Raw genomic sequence first — 26,311 nt, forward strand, 5'->3', positions numbered from 1 at the left:
ATAGAATATACTACACTGAGTATTGTAAATAATTAAAAATCACAATAAACTTGTGCAATGAAAACAAACTTTTTACAATATTCATATTTATATAAATTACATTTCATTGTCTATTATACAAAGAAAAAAATTAAGTTTTTACATTATAATACTTCATTACTTTTAATTCTGCTCAGTATTAGATTGTATCATACTAGCTTTAACATTCAATTCCAAACTTCTCAAAAGTGCCTTTGGATTGGGGTCTCTTCCTCTGAATTTCCTGAAAACTTCACTCATTGGTTGACTACCTCCAACAGCTAAAAACGTTGCACGATATCTGCTTCCAATTTCTTTCATTGCATTCTCGTTATTAGAAGATGTCTCGTTAAAAGCACTGTATAAATCGGCTGCGATCATTTGTGACCAAATATCACTGTAACAAAATTTATTTAATATTCATGATTTTGAAACTCTTCATTATCTATATTCTAAATGTCTCTCGTGTCTCACCTGTAATAAGAAGCTGCCCAATCTCCACTAAAAATCTTTTCGAACGAACAGACATGACAATCCATCTTGTTTCGTGAAATAACAAAGTGTTTGTCCCACAAGCGTTTCATTATGTTAAGCCAAAATTCTTCGCTAAAAGGTTAAAAAGAAAAATTATTTAATAGATTATATTAACATATTTCAGTATTCAATCTTACCTAGTGTACAATTCTAAGTCGAATCGTGATAAATACAGTTCCCTACATAATTTATAACCAGCTAAATGCAATTTCATGTTTCTCAGTATTTGGATCATTTCCATGGATAATGGTTCCTTTGTATCTTGATGGGAGGAGATTCGTTGTAAATGCGACGGTTCATACAACCTGACGAAAACCAAGATATTATTCATACGAAACAACATTTAAAATTAATAAACGAAATGTGGTATGTACAAATTTTCAAAGAAGTAATCCGAGATAAATGTTGCGTCCCATTCTACATTTGTAAGTCCAGTTATTTCTGCATACTCCACCGTTGTTAACGTGTGTTGTAACATATGTCCAAACTGAGTAACAAAAAGTAAAGCAGAAAATATGTATATCAGATACATTATCTCTACGTATGAAAAATTACCTTCCGAAAAATGGTTTTAACATCCTTGAAGGAAAGGTAGGAAGGTTCTTCGCCAAGTGGTGGTTGAAAGTTGAATATCAAAGCAACTAATGGTTTTGTTCCACTTGCTTTGCTTCTATCCTTTATTGGCACCATGTAACCCGAATCTTGTGGTATTCTCACTTTTTCATCACCTCTTGCATAAGGGTCTAAATAGAAACTTCCTACAGGATTGGTACTCGATTCATTGAGGTCAAAGATATCAAAGTATCGAACGTCTTTGTGCCAAACATCTGGTTTCTTCTTACTTTCAACAATTTTTACGTTAAATAACGTTTCGATTATTTCAAATAGCCCGAATAATACTTTTGGCAATGGAAAAGATTGTTTAAAATCTTCTTCTCTGTATCTGGAAATATTGTTAACATGAAATGGTATCACATGCAAAGACCTGCATCTTTCTCTGTCTATAGATAAAAATCACTTCTCAATTACTTTTGCACACTATACAGCTGCTTTCTGCTCCAAAATGGTATGTCCCAAAGCTGTAATCTGTTTTCAAAACCATATTCTCTTGCAAATGCACTCAGTTCTTTGATTTCATATTCTTGAGCAGGACGAGCTGTAACAAAAAAAAAAGGTTAGAGATAGTGTTTATTTATAGCTTGTTCAATTGATAGTCTTGCAAAATTTTACCTGTCTCTAATAAGATATCAAACGTATTATAAATATTTTCTAAACTTCCAGCCATCTTAGTTTCCATACTTAAATCAGCATATGTTTTATACCCTAAAACCTTCGCCCGCTTTTTCCTTTGTTCTCGAATTTCTTCTAATAGTGTACTTGTCTGCAATAATTTTTCTTGCAATACAGATCCCTTGGTAACATCTGCTTCCCAAACTTTCCACCTCAATGAATGGTCAGGACAATATTCTAATTAGTGTACAATAAAAATGAATTGTTTATGGTAAATTTGTTTACAGTAATACTTAACATATGAAGTATGTTTCATTATTTTACCCATAAAAGGATTCATAATAGAAGGATCTAATGTTACTGTCCAAGGGCCAACATTAAATTGTGTTTCATCTTTTACCATTGTTTTTAAAACTGCTTCCGGGAAGTCCCTGACAGTTGCATGATCTTTTATTGTAAATTTCAACTGATTTGTAGCTACCTACAGAAAAGAATATTAGAATTCATACTGTTTTTTTCATAATGACATTTACAAACCTGTAATTTTTCTGAATATTCTTTACACTTGTTCATTATTATATATGACAATTCTGTCAGTATATCTTTATTTTTCTTAGTCAATTCTAGTCCATTCAGCTTTCCTTCCAATATATATTTTGATAAAATTCGTCTCTGCTCATTGGTCAATTCGATTTCTTTGTTGTTTATGATGTTCTTGCATACTTGATAGACTGGTAGGCTAACATATTTAGCAGCAAGAGCTTTCCTAGCACGCTCATGAATACCTATATAATATCGCGTGGGCATTACACTCTGATTTCCTAGATACAAAATTTTTGCAATGCCCCATGTAATACTCAACGATATGAACATTTCTTCCAAAGGGTTTAATACATTTTCGAATAGATTCTGTATAGAAACATTCTCAACATCTGAAAAACAGCTTCCTTAATGATACAATTATTATAATATGTTGAAAAGATATATATATATATATATATATATTCTTATATACATAAAAGAATCTAATTACTTTCTATTTTCTTCTCCAAGGTTTTAACTCCATTTTCAAACTCTAAAGCTTGTCTTCCAATAGCAGCTATACATTTCTCTATTGTGATGCTATTGAATTCTGGAGTTGTATCCTCCTTAAGTAAAGGATATTTCCCTGGTAGATCTTCTCCAATTTCTGGAACTCTATTTTCAAATATTATCTCTAGATTGTGGATTTTATGCATTTATATAACACGTAAATTGTATAACTATGTTACAAAATAACAATTTTAATAAAGTTCAGTCAACTTTTTATTTCCCTCGCAATTAAATAGAACGTTTAACTTAAAAAATAGATTTCTTTTAAATTCCGATCTTTTGAAAATGTTTTATAAAACTGTGGATCTACATAAAAATCCGCAGTCTATTATTTAAGTAATTATCAGACATAAAGTATCGAGAAAAACTTCATATTCTGCGCAGTGTATTGACAAAGAAAAATTATATGAAATAACCCATATTACGAAAAGTAACTACGATAATACGTACAGTACTATATAACCATTGCGTTTTGGTATTTTCAAAAAAGAACTGCTAGACAATACAGCTCTTTTCCCATAGAATGAGACTATTTTTGCACTTTGTAAAAACATTGCGCTTCTAAACTTTCATAAATTGCATTTTAATAGTTTATACAAAGACAAATCTCTCTGATTCAACTCTGTATTCCATAGATTCTGTATCTCTTTCGCTGTCTTTCGTCTCTTTCAGCCTCTTTCGCACTCTTTCGGTAACTATCTACAATTAATTTCGTCATGAATTATATCAAGTAACAGAGAGTCCTGGTACATGTAATTGTGTTTTAACTAGAGATGGCGTGCAAAATCACTAACGGTAATTTATCACAGTATCGCCGAATCACGATCACGATCGTGATTTAACTTCATTCACGACCGTGATTGCGATTTTTTTATCTTGAGCGAATTTGCTCACTGCAATCGTAAGTCATTAATCTTTAAACAGAAAAACGTATTCAATATGATTTTACGATGAATTACATTACTGTGTTTGTAAAAATCAGTAGAACAAACAAGAAATTCTAAAAGAATGATTTGCTAGATAACATGTAGATTATAATTTATAATCATTAGTTTATTCATTATTCTTCATTGTTTCTAATTATTCTTTCACTTTATACGATATAACTCGAATTTTTGTTTTGATGTCGTTAATATAAAATATAAAATATACAGATTATGTATCGCGTGTAAAGAACTGTTCGGTTTCTCCACCAATCAGAAACGATCACGAGAAATCACGAATCACTGTGAAAGATTACCGTGATTGAGAACGAACGTGATCGAATCACGAGTGATTCACAAGTAGCAGTTCACATCATCTTTAGTGAGAACGTGAGGTCATGGAGCCCCCGGTGGAGGCGCTATAGACCCTGCACGGTGAGAGTGTGGGGTTACGGAGGCCCCGGTGGAGGCGACATTGATCACGTGGGGTGAGAGCGTGGGGTCACGGAGCCCCCGGTGGAGGCTCTATAGACCCTGCACGGCGGCCCCGGTGGAGGCTCCATTGATCACGTGGGGTAAGAGCGTGGGGTCACGGAGCCCCCGGTGGAGGCGCCATAGACCCTGCGCGATGAGAGTGTGGGGTCACGGAGCCCCGGTGGAGGCGCCATAGACCCTACACGGAGGCCCCGGTGGAGGCGCCTTTGATCACGTAGGCTGAGAATGTGGGGTCACGGAGCCCTCGAAGCATGCTGAAGAGACCCCGTGTGTGTGAGATGTATGATGTACAATTAGAATTTCAACGATTTATAAATAAAAGTACACACGGCTAACTCAACGATAAATTTATTAATAAAATTATCTACAAAACTTAGGATCGATAAATTAAACATCAAAACTGAACATCTGAAATAATCAATAAATTATTAACAAACTTCAATATTCAAAATTAACGCGCAAAACTACAATCAAGTTCCGACATACATATTTATTTATCGTGTATATCTTATATGACGGATATTGTTTGGAATTTATACATATGTTTATGTTTATATATTTTAAATTTTATATTAAATATTTAAATAAATAGATAAAGTATAGCATTGTATTTTATTGTCTCTCAACGCAGAAACAACTTGTGTGTTGGGCATTTAACTGTCTATGACAGTGGCTCTCAATCACATTCAAATACATGATACTATTTAGATTTAAAACAAATTATATTATATCAAAGAATTTCATCCTAAAAATTCACAAGTTAGAGAATAAATTATATTTTGATAAAAAAGACGAATCGTTTTATTGCATAGTCAATGAATGAGAAAGTTCTGGCGATCCTATTTATGTAGCGCCCTCATACACCATCATACACGTCATCATATCTATATAACAAACAGTTTGCTCAGTTCAGTTCAGTTTGAGATCCTTACTGCTTTGGTGCGCATATTTTGAGGGCAATCATAATTGGGTGGAAAAATTGCGCATTTAAGAAAGAAGTCTGTTGATAGTAGGACCTTAATTATTCGATCAAAGTGTGAAAGCCGATAGCAACGTTGAGAAAGAGTGCCAATTTCCAAAGTAACATTGACGAAAACATATTTTGCCTACTCAGTCATTGTACATTAATTCAACATACCTGCAATAATGTCGGGAAAACTACGAGGAGGAAGGACGAGTATCACATGGGATAGTTCGACAGACGAGGATGATGATACGTACGAGTCGAAATATAAATTGAGATTGAGAGATTCATTAAGGAATCAGCAACAATCTCATGTCTCTGAGAATGAGACTCCTCTAGAAACACGAAAGCGAGGCAGAGGACCCTCCAAGAGGCCCTGTCTTAATAGGAACGCTCTAATGGCTCGAGAGAATAGACTGAGGAAAAAAGCATATGTGGAAAAGATAGAAAACAAGTTGTCATTTTATCAGCAAGAGAATAAGAATTTGATTAGTGTTATAAGGAAGCAAGGTATCGACATTAAAAGATTGAGCACTGAGGTTGCTTACCTCAGGAGTGTTTTGAATAATAATACAAGTTTGTCAGCATTGCTCAAAACTATCAACGAAGGTCTCCAGAAAATGAGTACACAGAAAAATAATTCGTTATACCCAAATCGTGGATCTGAATATCCAAATGATTTGGGAACTCACCACAAATGTACTTGTTATACAAATGTGAAGGAGAATATATTAAATGCTCAGAATAGTAACATATTTATCACGAATGTTAACAATGATGTATTAACTGAGCAGGATGCAACAGAAAGTCAAATAAATGAATGTCAGACGAATACTAAGAAGCCAATCGCATGTAAGTATCCCTATATAGTAAAACTCTGTTTAATGTTCGAACATCAGATCCCCTTTGGAACTGTCATCAGTCTAAGTCATTGTTTAATGGAACGTTACTATATTGATAAAAGTATTTCATTTTTCTTAAATTTCGATTATACTTATATTAGTTTTAAAAATCTTGCAGTTGATACGAGGAGTAGTCCGAAGAAGAAAGATATGTTGAACACAACAACAGAATCGATATCAGAAGATTGTTATATGGACAGTACAAAAGATTTGGACAGCTTATTGCCAATTAATCAAATAGATTTATCCAGTATATCCAATATAGTTGAGAAGAAGGATACAGATGCAATTGGTATTGATTTTGATCAGTTGTCTTCATTCAATATGGATATATTCGAAGATCTCCCTAAATGCGATGAGATGATGAATGCAGTGGATGATTTAAATGATACAACGAATCTCTTCACGGAGGGACAAATAGCTGGGAGTACAGATAATTGTGGAATATGTCTTCACGTTAATTCCGATAGAATATCTTTGGAATTTTGTTCCATATGCCACTTGAATAGCAAAAACTCGGGATCACAATGAAGGGGGAATTGATCGTGATTTAAACTTAATTGACAATGGGTCTCTTATTGAGGATATCACAGATTTGGCCAGAGAAACTGAAAGTATTTCTCGATCAGTGGGATATCAAGTATAAGAAAATAATAGAATAATGTATTGTCTCCGTTTTTCTACTACAGACATTTTATGAAATGCAACTGAATATTTCATATATCAGTAGTAGATGTTCTGTATTTTTTTAGGTACATCAGGGAGAAGTATCTATGTCAGCATCTAGGTCTACCTACTATCGCAACATTATAGAACTATTTTCCTCGTGGAGCGAAAGTTGCGTTATCTTATATTCTTATTACTTACATATACATATACTTATATATAATATAATCATATATCATATATTGTATGTACACACGTGTATACACGTATACTAGGGTGATTCTTATGATATATAAGACACTATTATGGATCACCCTAGTACAAAATGTGTACACATGTATACTTACTTTGTAAACACTACATTTTTTATGAGAGTAAAGTTACAGGACATTGTATTCGTTAATGAGTACATTTATCACAGGTTTCATTACTGATACTTTTCAATACCGATATTGAAAGAAATAGGAATTCCTTTTGTAAGACGTTTTCATTATATTTAGTTATAGTTACTAATGAACCAGAGGACTATTATTTATTTATATGTATTATAAAATCGTGTCACTTCTTTCCGCGAAAGATTGTAACTGTTTCCTTTTTCCAGGATAACTACATTGGCATTGATGTTTACTAGGAAGGATAATGCATAAAGGTAGGCAATATGACTTTGGTAACAAATGCTTTAAATTCATGTAATTAAAAATTTTCTATTTACTGTATAACGAATGCGATATTTCGATTTTGTACAGCACACGATCACCCCCTTCTTTTGAAAGTTCAGTGCAGTAAGCAGGTTGAGTAAAATACCAGTATATTTTGAGGAGACAGTGTAATAATACCACCGTTTCAGATCCATCCGAAGGATATTCCTGCCAATACGGAACAACATTCCATCCACTGATCGAATTTTGTGGTAATTACGAGTAAAATTAAAAAATTGAATATCGCGTATGTTGAGTAAACACTAGGCAAAAGCGCTCTTGAAATGCCAGAATTTTTGTTCTTTTCCGTTTTATAAAAATTTTCATTTTTGGGAAGTGGTAATAGAAGTACTAAATTAAATATTGTAAAATATTTTTGTTTGTTATTGAAAGAGAAGAGGTGGGACGATTTATTTTATCGTCATAATATGTACAGTATTTTTATATATTTTTATTACAACGAAATCATTTTGTATGTAATAAAAGAAATAAATGTTAAAAATGAGATACCATTATGTTGAGTACACAAGCACTTCTGATTGTTCTTGTGTATAAACGAAATTCATTCAGGTATAGACTGATTAATATGGTAAATAATTTTATATGGAAAGTTGTTTAAATAAACAATGTACCGATATTAAGTTCTTATACTGTTTTGTGTTTAAATTTTCATATCTGTGTACGTTTATATAGTTATGTTAATAAAAACATGTATACAAAAACTTCACTGTTCAATGTTAACATGCAGTATTGAAAATATAATTTTTATATACTTTTGTGTAAATAAAAAATGTGATTTACACTTACGCGTTAAATGTTTTCATATCTTTAAACAAAAATATGTATCTACACAATTTACTAGAAAACATTGATAAGACTTTTCAAAGAATTTCCATATCTATATTTTCATATTGTAGTACTTTTTAATTAACACAAGTTAGTAATAATTACTTTCTGCACTTTCATACTTTATGTAGTAGAAAACTATTTAACTTTGTACAAAGAAGTCTTGATTGCAACTAAACTTGATTGCAATTCAAACATTAATTCAAATTCCAAGGCGACTAAAAACATCTGGTTTTTTTACATGCGCCACTGTTGTAATTCTATCAAAAGTCACTTGTTTAGCATTGCTTGATTTGACTGCTCCCAAACGTGCTTTTGCTGGTATTGAAGTCAGTCGTTCAGAAGCTGAAAAATTATTGCATAAAGAAGTTAAAGAACCAGTGACAGACACAAAGTTACAGCATTAAAATTGTATTCTGTACCTAATTTTCCAGATGTAACACTGGATTTTGGTATCCTAGTATTATTTGAAGATATATTGTTTAAAGAAATTTTCTTGGTTGTTTTGACCAATTGAGACAGATTACTTGATATAGTTTTTCTATTAGCTTCTTGATCAGCTCTCATTGTCCCCATGCTTTTTGGTACTGCTTTGTTAGTTGTAATAATTGAAGTTCTTGGGCTAGGACTTTTAGCCTTTAATATTCCTGTACCAGTTGTTCCATTTTTTAATATACCTCCCTGAGTTGTATTGTCCTTCTTGGCATCTTTATCTCCTAGCCGATTAAAGACACTTACAGATCTTTTCAACACATCTTTTCCTAATCCAGTAATATTAAATGTCTGCGATGTTTCTGCTAGATTTGTTGTACTAGTTACAGAACTATCACCTAGCCTATCAAAGACAGTTCGTTTTTGTTCGACAGATTTTTTAAAAATCTGTTGACTTCTAGATGTTGATCCTTTTGGAACTACTATCGTATAGCCTACTTTATCATCCTTTATGTCTAATGATTTCACTTTTTTAACTTTTCCATTCCACTCATCCTCATTGTTACTATCATATTCATCTTCTTCTAATTTTCTCTTAAGAATAGTTTGTTTTTTTTGTGTGGTAAAGTCTGGTATTACTTCAGTAGATGTTGATACTGGTTTCTTAACAGTGACAGTTTTTTTCACCGAACTCACTGGAACTTTCACAATTTTCTTTATAGCTACAGCATCAGATGTAACTTTTGAAGTCACTGTTTTAATAGGTGCCTTAGTTACTGTTTTTTTCATAACTTGCTTGGGGGTTGTAGAAGAATCTTCAGAATCTACAAGGAATCTCTCGCATGTTGTTTCTTCCACCACTTTTTTTGCATACCTCAGAATAGCAATCATGTCTCCCATTAATGTTATACCCATTTCTTTCAGACTAGGCTTGTCTAAATCTGGCAACATATCTGGTTTAATGCGATTATTAGAAAATACAACAGCATGCTTTGTAGCTACATCTTGAGGAAATCCAGCACCCTTGAAAAACTTCACCCAGTATGCTATAAAGAGAAAACAAAAATAATGTTGTCGAAAACACGTCTCAGAAATAAGAAAACCATTAAAGAATATTGCGAGTACCTGATAAAGATGATGCCATTTTACCGGTTAGGTTATTTCGAATATTTTACTCGATAATACCTCACAAATAATTTCTTTTTCAGTAAACATGCACTTTTTGTGAGAAATTAATCAACACTGTTTCACATATTTTACAAAACTAAATTTTCTCTAGAGAATTTCGTTTACAAGAAGAAAATATATTTCATCTGTAAACGCACAATGCTATTTTGAGTAACAATTTTTTTAAATACACGAGTATACACTTTTAAATAATTATCACAAAATACATTTAAAAAATGGTAACAAACATCAACATTCCATCGTACGAGATTTCAGATCTATTCATGTCCATTTTTCTATATATAATATACGGATATTTATATGTACACAAACGGAACCATAAATGAAATTAGAATGTTCAGGCTGAACAGTTCAGCAAGATGTACGAAGTTGTGGGGACTGGTTACTAGATGGCACAGCTCTCTAGGCAACGCACGAATGAAGTGTTCACGGATAGTTTAAAATACTCATTCATTATGATAACGTTTTTGTTTATATACATTCTTTTTAAAAATTGTCGAAGAATCAAGATCATTAAACAATAAAACCGCAATTTCTACACTACAAAAATTTATTAAAAATGAGTGAACTCCACTTATTTCTGGAAGTAAAGGAATTTATTTTTAAACTATTAAACTAAAATTATATTCAAATGCAATTGAATTATTCTATTTATGAAATGTCTGGTTTTATGTGGAGCGTAAGCCTTAATTTTTACGTTAAGTATACCTGTTGGTAATGATATGGTGAACTAGTAAACCCCGATAGATCACAAAGATAGGTTTGGATCTTGCAGTCAACAAAAGGTACCATGACTGCGGAAAACTGACATCTATTCTAATACTGTACGGAGTATCTATTTACTTTCTAAATTAGTTTTCTTCTTAGATCAGTTTTGAACATCTTTGAAATACTAAAGCCGGTCGTGAGCCTGGAAACCACCGTTGGGTGGGACCCGCAAAAGGAGCATCTGTTTATAGTTCCACTAGGTTTACTACCTCACTATATCGTCAGTTCCAAGTATGAATCAAATATCTGTTACGTTCCGGTGAATGTTCCTGCTGTCAAAATGCTTTTTTTCTTGGTTTAAGTAAGACCTAAAGCTTCGAAATAATTATAAGGAAAAGAATTCGCAATTTTGATCGACGCGGCCGTCGCCATTCTATGTAGGTAAACGTTCATGCCCGAATGTCCGTGAAGTCTCGGAGGAATGGAGTTACCCTCGTTGTTTTGGGAATTTCGCGCGAATTGCCGTACTATTTTTATCGTGTGTGGGTGAATCAGGTGTCTTAGCCGCCTTCGATACTATTTTCGATATCTTGGTATTCACCGAGCTGCCTGCTGCGCGGGATTCGCGTTCTAAAAAGAAGAACGGAGGTTAGTTTCAAGCGATCAGCTTGGGTACGTTGCGATCCGTACAATCGAACGTTACGTTCGAAACCATACTGATCAGAAGGATGGAACATATATTGAATAACAAGGACTGGCGGAAAATATCCGTTTGTAACAAACTTCCGTTTATCGTTCGAACGAAAGAGTAACTATTTGACAGATGAGGGATACAGTTAAAGAAACTCTACGCGATCTTTTCGTCTTGTTATACTTGCAAAAGCTTATTGTACTTTTGCTGTATAGTCGGTTTAGCCATTCGTTCTGTGTTCATCGCATATTTCGCGTATTGTTTTCAACGGGATAATTCGGTTTTCGATAGTTTATTGCTGTTGATTTCTTTTATGCTGGCCTATACATATATTCGGAATAGTTAACCAGATCGTGAACAGTTCGCGGGGGTTGGACACGGAAGCTGTTGCATGGGAACGAGATCTTTGGGTGGGCGACGGGGTGTTGGGAGTCGGGGAACGGGCGAGATGGTACGAAAAGAGAGAGAGAGAGAGAGAGAGAGAGAGAGAGAGAGAGAAATAAAAAGGAACGAGAGAAAGAGGAAGATAGAGAGGGAGGGAGCGTGGGAGGGGGGTCCGTGCGCCGGCGAGCAAATCGTGTGTCAGACTCGTGGCAGAGGGGTCAGCGCGAGAGAAAGAACGACACGAACCGAACGTTTTCTGGGCTTAGCGGGTACGTTTTCACATTACAAAACGTACACCATCTCTTCTATTTCCAATATCTCTCTAATTACTTTGTTGTCTCTTCTCGGATTGTCCGTGTCTAACGGTTCACCTTTCTTTTTCTCATTGTACTCGGGAAAATTTTGTTTCTTTATCGACGGTACGCATTAGAATGTCGTTATGTTTCTAGTTGTCGCGAGACGAGTGTAGGAAACGCATATTGCTTAGTCGAGTCGAGATCATTGTTTCGAGACGGTAGAATCGAGTGTCTATAAATCGAGTGACACGGAAATCGTTTTGCGTTTAAAGGAACGTGAGATATCCGCGGAAGGATGAACGACATGGAAGCTTACGGGGACGGATACATGGAGCCGGAGGAGGAGTGGGAGAGGGAAGGTCTTTTGGATCCTGCTTGGGAAAAACAGCAGAAAAAGGTGAGTCCCCGATTCCTTCGATTTTTCTCTACGTTTATTTCGTAATTGATTCTTCAATTCGCTGCCGTTTTTCCTGTCCCTCGGCGAGAACTTTCGATTCGATTATCGCATCGTTCCGTCGTTACGCTCGCGATCGAACGAACCGGCTCCAATTCGCGATACATACTTTCGATAAGCGAAATTCCTTGCGGAATCGAGTTCCTTGAAAAACTATCGAATTCTTTCACTCGCGTTCACGATTCATCGAGTGTCTGTCGAATCGGTTTTTCTTGCTGGTTATACACATAACCTCGTTGAGCATCGTGCAATTTTCGTAATATCTAAAGGGCACCGAAAATTCTACAGGATGTCCAGCAATGGACGATATAATAGGGAAGATCGAGACCTTGTGAAAGTATAAACAAGGTATGTGGAATAAGACATTGTTACGTCGAGCATTTGTTTCATACGTATATATAGATCTTGAACAAGATAAAATACGCGCCTTCGGTTAGCCTTTCGCGAGTCTTATCACGGACTCTATCGCGCCGATATACGAAGTATGCTAGTGATAATCTAGAATCATAGATCATTCAGGTCTCAACAGACATTCTAGCAGTTGAAACAATTGATTAAATAAAGCGGGGAAATTGAATCGATTGGAGTCGATAAAGTCTACGTATAAATAAGGACAATGTAATACAAGACGTTTGACTCGGAACGGATAGTAATCGATCTACCAAACGATAATTACAAGCGAGGCAATCGGCCGGGACAAGATACAACGGAGTCGTCAGATTAATGCGGTGTCAATTGATAAAGTGGAGCAGCCTCAAGTACACGTCGAAGACGTTTTCCTCATTTTTGGCATGGGCTCAAGGCTCTCTCAGGTCCGACTCGGTTTACGTAGATCACCGGTCGGGAGCCCTTCGGATCGTATTTTCAGACTTTATGACAAAAATAATCGAGCACTGAGTCACTCCAGAGTGACGCGGATCCGTTGACGCTCGTCCATCATGCACGTCGATAAATTGATGATTCGACCACGCGGAGAATTTAGGCGGGAAGTGTCTCACCCGGTTACGATCGTTCGACGGAGTTCATCCAGCAACGATTACCACCACTCGAAAGGATCCCCCGCAAACATTCACCGTTTTGATTTTCCACGATCCTCCGACGTGTCCTCGCTAGAAATACGCGGTGTAAATCAACGTTGCGGAATTATATCTGACAATTGGCTCGCGGGACTAGATTCCGCGCGAATCGGCGGCGTGCTCGTCGAACTATCAGCGTTCGTGTCCTCGTCCTCTCTTTCCTTTATCTGGAATCGATGTCGTGTCAACGGGAAATCAATTTATCGGCGGGATTTTCGCTTCGAAACCCGATAAATCACAACGACGTATCCGACACTGGGGTATCCCCGATGATTCTCGCGAACCAATAGAAATCCTCGTGACCTCGAAATGTTTTAAGTCGGTTAGGATGACAGTGTTCTGTCAATGAATCGTTTTCAGATCAACTAACCAGAAAACCATAACACGTTTTCTTGTTTGTTTCCCTCGACGAATCTCGGTACGGTGTCGAGCAAACTCGGCTTCCACTAGGGGAAAAACGGCGTAGAAGAAAAATCTTCTACCATTTGATAATTTTATTCCAGCTAGTGAAATAAATGTTAAATCGAATATTAATTTGGCATACATTTCAGTAATTCCAAATACCAAATGGAGTACACCGTGCGATTTCATGCAACGTATACGGTGTCATCATCGTGATCATTATCTCGCCTGGGGAATCCTTGAAAATCCCGGAGGACCTTGTTCCCCTCGACCACAGCAAAACTCAGGCCAAAGCGCCCCGGAGCTGATCGTCGTGGTTCTGACTAGCGACGTTTACGAAGAGAGGATGACAACACGCGGCTCCAACGAGCTTGGTAATTAACGTTCGTGAATTTGGCAAGCGAACCGATGTTTCGTCTCGAACCGTGACCGATACTCTGGACGCCAGAAAATAGAGGATAACTGGCCCGGCGATCGAACGTCATGATCCGTTCGGTCCCACAAGAGAATCGTTCCCGCGGTTTTCGCGGGACGACGGTGTATCGTTTTTCAAAGTGACCGAAGGAAAGAAAAAGGAAATTTCTGTCGCCGTGTCTCCTTCCCACTCCACCCGGAATGTTTGACGCGCGTGGTCCCGCTTCGAAAGCCGCTCGTGCGGCCGAGATTTTACGAGAAATTGTACAGTTAACCGTCCCGTACGAACTAGTCGGCTGCCTCGTCTCCCATATACAGGCTGATTCACCTAACACGACGACCTCGAATTGCTCGGGAACCGTTCGTTGCACCGAAAAATTGTTTTAAAGGTCGAGACCGTGTCGATGCGCCTGTCGCGACCCCTTCACGCTGATCCAACGAACGATCTTCCTCCTCCTCCTCCTCTTGTTGCTGTCGCGAGTGACCGACTCCGATTGATGGCCACGTGCTTTTTCCACTGTTTTCGATCTCTCATCGGTCAGAAATATATCTCGAAAACAGATACTTAACAGAAAACTTCGTACATACAATATAGTCTAGTAATAGCAGTTCTATCGGGATTCGAAGGATTTCGATGGATTTCGAGGTTATTGGGATCCCATGGGTTCGTGGAAGTCTGGAAACGTTCCGACTATTCGTACGCGATCATCATTCGCTAGTCGCACGTCACCGTTAATGCTAAACGCGGTTTTGTCGTTCGGAAATTCGTGGTCGAAGGCCGGTGAACGGTCTTATCGTGCGTTATCGTTCCCTTGGTCAATAGTATTGTCGCGATTAGAAGAACTCGTTACGGTTCGTCAGGAGAACTCGAACGTCGATGCGTTTTCCTCGTCGCTTCCCGTCCGAACCGACGACGTCTGACACGTTACCGTATAAATAGACGATATACAGGGTGGTCCACCGTGAATCGAGCACCCAATCGCGCCCCCCCCCGTCTCGCCGTGAAACCTATCGGGAATATATTCTTCTTTTCTTTTTGCTTTTTCACCGCGACAATTTTCACACCGTCGACAGAGTAACCCTTACAGAGAGACGAAAATTGATGAATTATTGAAGAAAAGGACCTGTCTCAACATCCTATTTTTGAATAATGGTAGCAAAAGCAATTGTCCACAGGAAGCAAAATATGAGAATATCGATAATGTATCAAGGTTTCGGACTATTATTCAACAACCGAAAGTCGTACATTTACATCGACGAGGGATAACATTTTATAGCAAAACAATAAATTAGCCTAATGCCTCGGATAGAAATAACTCGGCGATCACCGTCGAGTCCCCCCCGGGACAGTTCCCACAAACCTTATCCCGCCGTGTTCTGTCCATTGCGATCCGATTTCCGGCGGCCATCTTGGCGATAATTCCCGCCGTCGGATTTCTAATATCAGAGGTAGAAGAATTCGTTAGGTGATCGTCGCGGAGTTTTTCGAGTATCGCGGGCCAGCCGATGGTGGAGCGTGTTTCTCGAGCCGAGCAGAAAAGACACGAGTATTTTTAGAAACGGTCCACGGCGGCGCGCAGCGTCCTCGGGTGTTCGAAGCGGATCGGTTCGTCGTGTCGCATTATAGCGTGTACGCGCGCGAATGGACGTCGTCCACGGATCGATCGACGAACGCGATCGATCGATTTCTTCCTTGCTGACGTTGCGACAAGATCGTTAACCTTTGAGAGTTTTAGGCTGTGAGCCAGATCTCAGATTGGAACCGGGTGAATCGCGCGTCATCCCAAGCCGATTGTTATGCGATGATTAAGCCCCCCCCCCCTAACCAGCCCCTTCTGCTTCCTCTACCGTAAGCGCTCGCCGATTACGTTTCGTGCGAATACGACCGACGCCCACGCGTTTCCCTATTTTCAGACGGCCGCCCGTCGCTCGCAAAGGTCGCCCGATAATTACGCGAAAATTGCCGCGCTGTGTGTTATTATCCGCGGAGCGACGAATGGAATCGCGTTTCGTGAATGAATTTCCCGTTGCGTTTCCGTTCGCCGCCGATACCGTACGGAAATAGATTCCTAGATCCATCGGTCTTCACCGCGCCAGTCGCGATCATCCGGGCTTATTTGCATCGGATGTACAGGGTGTCTGCCGCGTGCAAGCGTCGCCACGAAATTTCGGGACCTTCCACGGACTGTACGAAAAGATTTTGTTGAAAAAAAATCGAACTGTAGTTTTTATATATTCACGGCTTTTATAGAGCAGAGTTTCTCAGAGAAACTACGGGAGTTTTTAAAAAATATTTTTTTATTGTTATGATTTGCTAATTGTCCCCTACAAAGTGTTCAAATTGCCCATCGGTGGCGTATACGCTTCACGTTGGGAAACGCTGCTTTAGACCGTCGTCGTTCTGTGTACATGTTTCTCTATGTTGTAACAAAGACGGTTATTATTATGATTCTCCTGGAAGCGTAACGTAAACCGCCTGGCGGAATAACACCTTCCCCCCCCCCCCCCCCCATGGTGGACTACGTGACAGATTCCATGGATGACTCTCGGAAAAGTGGGACAAGCCGAGTCCCATCTCGTCGAACGCACAAATCTAACATATCATAAAAATGTTCAATTCTATCGTCACCCGACTTGTTCCCTTCTTACGCGCTATACTACTCTGGACACGGCGGTTGACTAACATGAATTAAACATACAAAAATTAATTAACCCTGATCCGTCTCTTGTGTTAATTTGACACAGTTTAAATTTGGGTCTTCGTGACTTTTATTTTAAAGAATTTGCTAATTTAACGATTCATAATTTTGTTATATTAATTTTTATCACTGTGTCAATTTGACACCGAGGGGAAAATTAAGTTCGGAAAACGAGGGACAGATGAGGGTTAAACATAAAAAATTCTCTTTTCGATACACTCGAATCCCCAGATAAGATGGACGTTCTCGAGTCCGCTTAAAGGGTTCTCTACGCGTTTCCAATAGGTGTTCAACCGTCGACCTCCATCACCTGCCCCTGCAGCAACACCTGCCCCTCCCCTCCCCTCCGTGTTCTTTATCCTTCATTACTTGGGTGGCAGAATTTCGCAACACGTTTTTGAGAGAATTCATTCTCGTAAATATCGTCTAACGGCTAACCTTTGTTGTAATATTGTCGTGTGCACATCCAGAATCGGTGCCAACTTCGTTTCCTCCGGTGGTCGCGATTTATGCCGTATCTCCTTTCGCGTGTTTCGTTCGCGGATTCTCACAGATAAACGCGCGTTTTCAGGAGTCTTTTGAGATCTACATTAATCGTCGATCGAACAGCAGTTCTTCCCATTACGGTACCCGTGGCGTACAATGTTGGCGTTCACTAGGGGAAAAAAGGGGAAAGGGCCTCCTAAAATTTGGTATCGGGAATTCTTGAAATGTATGCCAAATTAACATTCGATTTAACATTTATTTCAGTACTTGAAATAAATTTACCAACTGGTAGGAGGCTTTTCTCTGACGCCACTTTTTCCCCTAGCGGAGGCCGAGTTTGCTCGGCACCGTACATCGTTACGGAAAAATGACCGCCTACGCCGCCGATTGGGCGGGAAGTTCAACGGCTAGTGAAAGAAATTCAATGCCAGATACTTTAAGAATAGCCAGAATTTACTAGCCGGCGCTCGTTCTCGCGGCCGTACGACGCGCGATATTTAGAATTTGGGTTACGTGAATTATGCGTGCATCGTCGTATTCAGGCCGTTTCGTGTTTAACTGCATTTATTTTTAGCACGACCGCGACCAGGGGGGCCTAACCTGTAAAAATTTCTCGTAGGTGACCGTGTTCGCCCGCGTTTTCGTCTGTATTCCAAAATACACCTTTAATACTCGACGATACAAAAAGATTTTGTAAAGTTTCACGAGGATAATCGAAGATTCGTCGAATTTTGGTCCCACTCATCGGGTAATGACCGATATCGATCGATTAATCGTTCCTCGAGCACGCTCCGTCGAAAAGACGATACATTTGAACGGATTGTTTTCGGTTCGAAAATAATGTGGGGGGATTGGGACGATGAGTCACGAGAGCGGGAGGAAAAGAAAGGCTCGTAACCAGCGGTCGCTATTCCACGCGACTATAATCATTTGTTTGCATAACTTGGCTTCTTTTTATTTTGCGAACCTGCCAGTTTACATAACAGAGCTTCCTTCAGCAACGATGGCCCGCTCGATTCTTCCTCTGGCTGTTCAGAATCCATGCCTCTTGGCCAGAATCTTTCTTTTTTTCAATTTTACGTCCCTCTGGATTCTTCCTGTTTCGAGTTTATCGAGTCGTTTCACCAGAAAGATTACAGAAAATCGGGATAGATATTTCCGTTCGAAACAATCGTGTAACTTAATTCTCATTGTCATCCGTTCGGAATCGTTGGAAAGTCCCCGGAAGTTCGTTGCAGACGTTAATCAGGCGATTAGTAGTTGTAACGGATGGATCTCGTTCGGAAAGCAAAACAGCGTCACGGTGGGGGAGGGGGGGGGGGGGAGGAGCAGAATTTACGGTTTCGCCCGCGGGAAACGCGATCGCGGTGTTTTACCCCCCACCCCCCCCTCTACGCGTGTGCAAATCGGATCTGAAAGCGTTTTTTTTTATATCAGCGAATAAATTTGATCCCTCTCGGTGATTTTTCTGCGGCGATCGCAAGTTTTTTGCCGCGGAAACACGCTGGATCGAACGGTTAACGGACGATCAAAAGTCGATTGTGGTCTGTGCGATCCAACGATTGTTAACGAAATCGTCGCAATAAGTTTTCTTGGAGATTTCAGGGTATCACGTCACTGTGGTTACCGTCGGGATCCGTGTAACCTTTCAGAATATAATATGCATTTTATACGGTGAAGATGCTGTTTATAATTGATTTATATGAAATAATTCAGCAAGCATTTATTAAGGTTATGGGCAAGAAATTCTACGAAATCACCGGGAGCGTAATGCATATATTTTAATAAATATCTATAACATTACAACATGTTAAAATGGTCGTCGTTCACTTTGAATCTTATTTGTTAATGATAAAATTTAATTAAAAAATTTTATTTATACGTGAATTTCTTTATGATGATTTTAATACAGAGGCTCAATAATTGGGACGGGATCCGTAATTGGGACATATACTCTAGTAGCTACAAATTTCTTGACGATAGGACAGAATGTTTTTTAAAAGGTATACAATTGTTAAATGAGCACGGCCAAGCGAGATGAGATACCGAGATCGAAAATGGAGGACAGAATGTTCCTGTATAAATCGTTCCCCTGACGTGTGACAATGATCGCGAGGAACTGATCGGATTCAGTCGCGGAACGGAGAGGAACGGATCGGAACGGATCAGGATGTTTTCGAAATGCCCTCTTCTCGGCCTGCTCAGCGCGGGAGGAGTCAATGTTTTACAAATAGATCTTAGAGCGGTCTCGTAGAAGTTAAGGTGGCTCATGTCCAATTTTGGCCGGTCGCGCTTCACGCCGCCCGTATTAAATTTCACCCAATATTTTTCTCTCCCTCGTCTGTCCCCGTCGGTCTCACGGAAAAAAATTCGCGGCCGCCGACACCCGTACTATTTTGCCTTTTTTTTTTCACACACACACACACACACACACATGGTCTCGCCATCGTTCCTTGGACCATACGTTCCTCGCTTCGTTATCGACCGGTTGCTCCCGATTTATTGGACGATCGTGACACGATCCACGCGATGTCCAGCGTGGATAATTGTTTCGATGTTTCGATAAATTTATAAACACTTTTGCTTTATGTTTAAGAAATTTTTTATATTCCCTTACGAACATTTCCATGGCATTAAATGGGTAAAATAGGAATTTACGAAAAATGTATAGTTTTCACGTGGGATCTGCTATTTATCGTTCTTTAATGGACTATGATCTAAATCGATCGAATAGCACGTGTTATTCGACGCGAATCTGCGATATTCGTGACACAGTTGAGGATGTCTGATAACGATTTTTATCGGAGATCGGATGAGTTTGACGGCCACGGGATATCGAAAGGTTTGAAAATCTTTGGTGCCGAGCAATATAGGAAGCACGGTTTAGGAACCAGGACAGGGGATATATATAGCAAGAGGGATTGGGGTCGTTACTAAAATATACACTAAGCAAGCAGTCAAGCTCAATTCCCCATTTTAAATTCTTCTTGGTCATAACATCCTCGTTCGATGTCGTGTGTGTTATTCGAATCGAATCGAGGAATCGACGACCACCGACGAGAGGGGCTCCTCGCGGCGGTCGTACGGCTCTGCCTCGAAATGGGAAATATGTGTGCGAATATGTCTGGTTTCATCGTTATCGGACGAACCGATCCCCCACGATTAAGGTAGTTCTCTAGTGTTAAGCCAAATTTTAATAAAATTTTGGCACACCTACCTTAAAAGTTTAGCCATCACTGGACTAGAGAGTCAGGTGTAGAACCATTTTAAATGGGCGTCGTTGTTCTTCTTGTATCTGTTCGCAGACCTTCACAGCCTGGTGTAACTCTCATCTACGGAAAGCTGGAACCGCCATCGAATCGATCGAGGACGACTTTAGAAATGGACTGAAGCTGATGCTGTTGCTGGAGGTGATCTCTGGCGAGACTCTGCCAAGACCGGATAGGGGCAAAATGCGATTCCACAAGATCGCGAACGTGAACAAAGCCCTCGACTATATCGCCAGCAAAGGTGTCAAGCTGGTCTCCATCGGAGCTGAGGGTTTGTATTTCCTTTGTTTTCGCGGGATTTATCCTGTAACTAGTGATGGTATTTGGAACGCTACGAATCGCTTCGAAACTTTCTTGAATTCGAGCGACAAATTCGAATCGCTTCGAATCTAATTTATTCAGTATTTGCATAGTACTTAATTTATTACTATTGTCTATTAATACCATATTATTTTTTTTATTATTACATACGTTATTATGTAGTATGCTATTAGTTTATTACTTCATGTTTGGTTAAAAATAGTAGTTTAATTAAGTTTAAATACGATTTTGTTATTCAATAAATAATATGTATAAGCAATGATCTTATTTCTTCACAAATTGTATCTAAATCATTGGGAAATGATTTATTTCCCCTGCAGAAATCGTGGATGGTAATCTGAAGATGACGCTTGGTATGATCTGGACTATAATCCTGCGATTCGCTATCCAAGACATATCCGTGGAGGAGATGACCGCGAAGGAGGGTCTGTTGCTCTGGTGTCAACGGAAAACCGCGCCGTACAAGAACGTCAACGTACAGAACTTCCACCTGTCGTTCAAGGACGGTCTGGCGTTCTGCGCCCTCATCCATCGTCATCGTCCGGATCTGATCGATTACAATAAACTTAGCAAAGATAATCCTCTAGAGAATTTGAACACTGCCTTCGATGTTGCTGAGAAGTATCTCGACATTCCTCGCATGTTAGATCCCGATGGTAAATACAATATACGTTATAAATTTCTTTGTTTCTGATTTTAAGATATTTCACACTTTCGCGGTCTACCAATTTAATTACCATAGTATATACTGTTGTGTTTCACTTGAACGGTCGACGTCGAAGGAAAATTGGTATTCATCTGTAGAGCTGCGTAGGGTTATTGATTTTTTTTCTCTCTCGGTTTTCTTTCGTTCTTTTTTTTTCTTTTGGGATCACAGGATGGAACTCGCTGCCACTCGATGGTTAAAAATTCTTAACGTTCTGTTCCCCTTGATATCATATAGATTTGATCAACACACCCAAGCCGGACGAGCGTGCAATCATGACGTACGTGTCCTGCTACTACCACGCGTTCCAAGGTGCTCAGCAGGTCAGCGGAAAGAAATGCGTGTTGTTTCCCCCCTACTCTCTGGTTACGAGACGACCTTTCGCTACTTTTCACTAATACCGTTCGATCGTATATGCCTACTATCTAACAGCAGCGTATTCACCGTGTTCTATATATCCCGTAATCGTTTACAATTCCATTTTCATTCTCCGCAACTAAAACATCACCCCCCTCCACCCCCTTCACCATCGAAGACTCTAGCTAGAGACACAGTTTCGAGTCTTTTTGGTTGTATCGATACACGTGTATGTTCTTGTTTCGTACTTTTTTTTTTTGTTTACACCTGTACTACAAAATATCCATGTTCGTTGGATTCTCGATAATGTACCGAGGATATTTTCGAGTATCGTATGCTCGAATCGTGTTTTAATCGAAGTTTTAGATCTTGTGTATTTCACACCGGACCACCCATTTGTCAAACGCCTAACACCTGCATGGTTTGAGCTCTCTTCGAATGTGTTTTTCTAGATATGCGAAACACAGCAATGCCTGACGAGAGGGCTGTGATGACCTACGTTTCCTCCTACTACCACTGTTTTAGCGGCGCGCAGAAGGTGTGTGTTGCATTACAAAAATTAACCAAAGTAACAAGTAATAATAATAATAATCGGAATTCCGTAGATGTTGCGCGCAATGATTAGTACGTATATACATATACATACATACATACATACATACACATACTACCATCCGAAGGTTTCGAGAGTTCACGAGTAATTTGAAATCAGGGACTTAAACCGTTTCGGTAGAAGTCCCTGGTTTGTAAGTGAAAGTGAACGAATCCGAAAACATTAGAATGGTAGTTGTTTTCACGAACCGAAGTGAATTTCTATTTGATAAAACGAACGAAGATTGATTTCTATCCACGCAGGCGGAGACAGCCGCGAATCGTATCTGCAAGGTTCTGAAAGTGAACCAAGAGAACGAGAGGCTGATGGAAGAGTACGAGCGGCTGGCGTCCGATCTGCTGGAATGGATACGACGAACAATGCCCTGGCTGGCTAGTCGTCAGACCGACAATTCTCTTGCCGGTTGTCAGAAGAAATTGGAGGAATACAGAACGTATCGTCGCAAGCACAAGCCGCCCCGTGTCGAGCAGAAGGCCAAACTCGAAACGAATTTCAATACTTTGCAAACGAAATTGAGACTGAGCAATCGGCCCGCCTATATGCCGACAGAAGGAAAAATGGTCTCGGATATTAACAAAGCCTGGAAAGGTAAAATCACCGTCAATACGTAGTCCCACGGATGGATGTGTATTATTATTTTATTTTTACGAATTGTGCAATTGGATTGCAGGCCTGGAGCTGGCGGAGAAATCGTTCGAGGAATGGCTATTGTCGGAAATGATGCGACTGGAGCGTTTGGAGCATCTCGCCCAGAAATTCAAGCACAAGGCGGACGCTCACGAGGAATGGACAGCGGGAAAGGAGGAGATGCTCACGTCGCAGCACTTCCGGCAATGCAAACTGAACGAGCTGAAGGCTTTGAAGAAGAAACACGAGGCGTTCGAGTCCGATCTCGCCGCTCATCAGGACCGTGTCGAACAGATAGCCGCCATCGCGCAAGAGCTCAAGTAAATATTTATGGAATGTTCGATCGATGGAGAGTGGGATACCAGTAGCGTGCGTTAACAGCAGGAGATTCTGTGTTTCAGCACGTTGGAGTATCACGACAGCGCGTCCGTTAATGCTAGATGTCAACGAATCTGCGATCAATGGGATCGTTTGGGCACTCTTACTCAACGCAGACGACAGGCGTTAGACGAAGCCGAGCGTATCCTCGAGAAGATCGACGTGTTGCATCTCGAGTTTGCCAAACGAGCTGCTGTAAGTTCGTTTTATTGTACCCATTACTGGATATTTATTTCGATTCTAACTTGTTCCTACTTGTTGTTCAGCCGTTCAACAACTGGCTGGATGGAACCAGAGAGGATTTGGTGGACATGTTCATTGTTCACACGATGGAAGAAATCCAGGGCCTGATGGACGCTCACGCTGCGTTCAAAGCGACTCTCGGGGAAGCTGATAAAGAGTACAACTCGATCGTGGGATTGGTTCGCGAAGTCGAGTCGATAGTCAAACAATTCCAAATCCCCGGTGGTCTCGAGAATCCGTACACTACGCTCACTGCATTGGTAAATTGTGAAGTTTTTTTCAAATGTGTCAGCAGTGGAAAATGGATTTGTTATAGTCATTTAATGTTGTTGACGACAGGACCTCACGAAGAAGTGGAGCGATGTCAGGCAGCTCGTTCCGCAACGCGATGGTACATTGCAAGCGGAACTTCGCAAACAACAGAACAACGAACTGCTTCGACGACAGTTCGCTGAGAAGGCCAACGCCGTTGGTCCATGGATAGAACGTCAATTGGACGCAGTTACAGCTATTGGTCTAGGTCTTCAGGTGAATACTGAACCTCGTTAAGTATTCTCAGAGTGTTTTCAAAGTATTGAATTGGTATTTTGGTTGTTCAGGGTACTCTGGAAGATCAGCTGCATCGTCTGAAGGAATACGAACAGGCGGTCTATCAGTACAAGGCTCACCTTGAGGAGCTAGAGAAGATTCACCAAGCTGTCCAGGAAGGCATGATATTTGAGAACCGATACACTCAATACACAATGGAGACGTTACGAGTTGGTTGGGAACAGCTTCTGACTTCGATAAACCGCAACATCAACGAAGTCGAGAATCAAATTCTTACCAGAGACTCCAAGGTAAATAGTTAAAAAAAAAATTCCAATTCACCTCTTTGCTTACCTTGACGTGACACGTGTATTTTTCTGCGTTACAGGGTATCACGCAGGAACAACTCAACGAATTCCGCAGCAGTTTCAATCACTTTGACAAGAATCGAACAGGAAGATTGGCCCCTGACGAATTTAAGTCTTGCCTGGTGTCTCTCGGTTACTCGATTGGAAAGGACAGGCAAGGTGACATCGATTTCCAGCGTATTCTGGCTATCGTCGATCCAAACAACTCCGGTTACGTACACTTCGATGCGTTCCTGGACTTCATGACGCGCGAATCCACGGACACCGACACGGCTGAACAAGTAATCGACAGCTTCCGTATCCTTGCTGGTGACAAGGTTCGTACATCTGTCAGAAATAAACGATCAACAGGTTTCTGTTTCGAAGGTTTAACCGTTAAATGATTTTCCACAGCCGTATATTTTGGCGGACGAACTGAGGAGAGAACTACCGCCTGACCAGGCTGAATACTGTATTCTAAGAATGCCGCCTTACAAAGGACCGAATGCTATGCCCGGGGCATTGGACTATCGTTCGTTCTCCACCGCCTTGTACGGCGAATCTGATCTGTAAATCAACAACACGTCGACGCAACCGAAGGGAACACGTTTTTCGGACGAATCCCAGTTGAAAAGCAAGTCAAATGATATCCGAGAAGTTTGCTCTACGTTTTTTTTTTTGGTACTCTTAACGCACCTCAACACAAGTCAGGAATAAACCGACACGCGATCACGGAACCATTATTTAGTATCAAAGAGTGCAGTACAATGTTCGGAGCGTTTTTTCGAAGAAAAAAAAAGGGTCTCTAAATAGTTTATATGCGTTACGAGTGTTAGCGATTTTTTATTCGTGGTATTGTTTGAACGCGAAGGAACCCGAAGGAATCCGAGGGTAGTCATATCGATAGATTTTGATACACCGGTATTTTCCTAGAGCGAACCCAGCCTCCCTTGCGAAGTAAAAACGTCGCTAAGCGCTCAACGAAGGTAAAGCTCGTAATTGAGGATAAGTCTGTACAGTGACAATAAACGTCCTACTTGGATACCTTCACGTTGAAAGGATAGCACGCGGTCGAACGCAACAACAAGGCTCTTCTAGAACGTTTGCTTCTTGCCTATGTCTACGATGAATCCTATAATTAGTAAGTTAATTCTTCAATTGTATATAAATGTCCCCGAGAGAAGTCACACGAGTACCAATAATAAAGAGAATGATAAGCATTTTCCTTTTCGCGAGAACGTCCCGGAAAAGGAAAGGAACGAAGCTGTGCCGAAAACGAATATTATTATATTTAAAGTGGGAAAGAAGAAAAAGAATGTTAAAG

General features: G+C 39.8%; 4 protein-coding genes across 6 annotated transcripts; 2 read left to right on the top strand and 2 right to left on the bottom strand.

Moving 5' to 3' along the window:
• Window positions 1–162: 162 nt before the first annotated feature.
• On the bottom strand, window positions 163–3,527 carry LOC107192883 (probable cytosolic oligopeptidase A). The gene is made up of 11 exons (XM_015582232.1): window positions 3,325–3,527; window positions 2,816–2,979; window positions 2,320–2,714; window positions 2,107–2,263; window positions 1,783–2,019; window positions 1,582–1,708; window positions 1,108–1,495; window positions 927–1,039; window positions 690–857; window positions 493–624; window positions 163–415 (listed from the first exon to the last, which is right to left on the bottom strand). Exons 1-11 carry the CDS (start codon window positions 3,426–3,428, stop codon window positions 163–165), a joined length of 2,238 nt encoding a protein of 745 aa, XP_015437718.1. The 5' UTR covers window positions 3,429–3,527.
• Window positions 3,528–5,229: 1,702 nt separating this feature from the next.
• On the top strand, window positions 5,230–7,354 carry LOC107192945. The gene is made up of 3 exons (XM_015582306.1): window positions 5,230–6,108; window positions 6,277–6,821; window positions 6,911–7,354. Exons 1-2 carry the CDS (start codon window positions 5,439–5,441, stop codon window positions 6,687–6,689), a joined length of 1,083 nt encoding a protein of 360 aa, XP_015437792.1. The 5' UTR covers window positions 5,230–5,438; the 3' UTR covers window positions 6,690–6,821; window positions 6,911–7,354.
• Window positions 7,355–8,570: 1,216 nt separating this feature from the next.
• Window positions 8,571–9,998, bottom strand: LOC107192934 (uncharacterized protein C19orf47). The gene is made up of 3 exons (XM_015582290.1): window positions 9,926–9,998; window positions 8,791–9,846; window positions 8,571–8,713 (listed from the first exon to the last, which is right to left on the bottom strand). The coding sequence occupies exons 1-3, from the start codon at window positions 9,942–9,944 to the stop codon at window positions 8,571–8,573; spliced, it is 1,218 nt and encodes a 405-aa protein (XP_015437776.1). The 5' UTR covers window positions 9,945–9,998.
• A 1,164-nt stretch (window positions 9,999–11,162) lies between these two features.
• On the top strand, window positions 11,163–26,041 carry LOC107192952 (alpha-actinin, sarcomeric). 3 transcript variants are annotated; one of them, XM_015582317.1, is made up of 13 exons: window positions 11,163–11,344; window positions 12,340–12,464; window positions 20,904–21,138; window positions 21,509–21,844; window positions 22,132–22,217; window positions 23,107–23,452; window positions 23,535–23,811; window positions 23,893–24,064; window positions 24,136–24,372; window positions 24,452–24,640; window positions 24,712–24,951; window positions 25,029–25,325; window positions 25,402–26,041. In XM_015582317.1, exons 2-13 carry the CDS (start codon window positions 12,363–12,365, stop codon window positions 25,558–25,560), a joined length of 2,676 nt encoding a protein of 891 aa, XP_015437803.1. In that variant the 5' UTR covers window positions 11,163–11,344; window positions 12,340–12,362; the 3' UTR covers window positions 25,561–26,041. The 3 variants fall into 3 exon arrangements, with proteins under 3 accessions (XP_015437803.1, XP_015437805.1, XP_015437804.1); XM_015582319.1 differs by lacking the exon at window positions 22,132–22,217 and adding an exon at window positions 22,704–22,789; XM_015582318.1 differs by lacking the exon at window positions 11,163–11,344 and adding an exon at window positions 11,986–12,040.
• Window positions 26,042–26,311: the final 270 nt, after the last annotated feature.

Source organism: Dufourea novaeangliae, unplaced genomic scaffold, assembly GCF_001272555.1.
Source record: "Dufourea novaeangliae isolate 0120121106 unplaced genomic scaffold, ASM127255v1 scaffold439, whole genome shotgun sequence".
In the NCBI taxonomy this organism is placed as follows: domain Eukaryota; kingdom Metazoa; phylum Arthropoda; class Insecta; order Hymenoptera; family Halictidae; genus Dufourea; species Dufourea novaeangliae.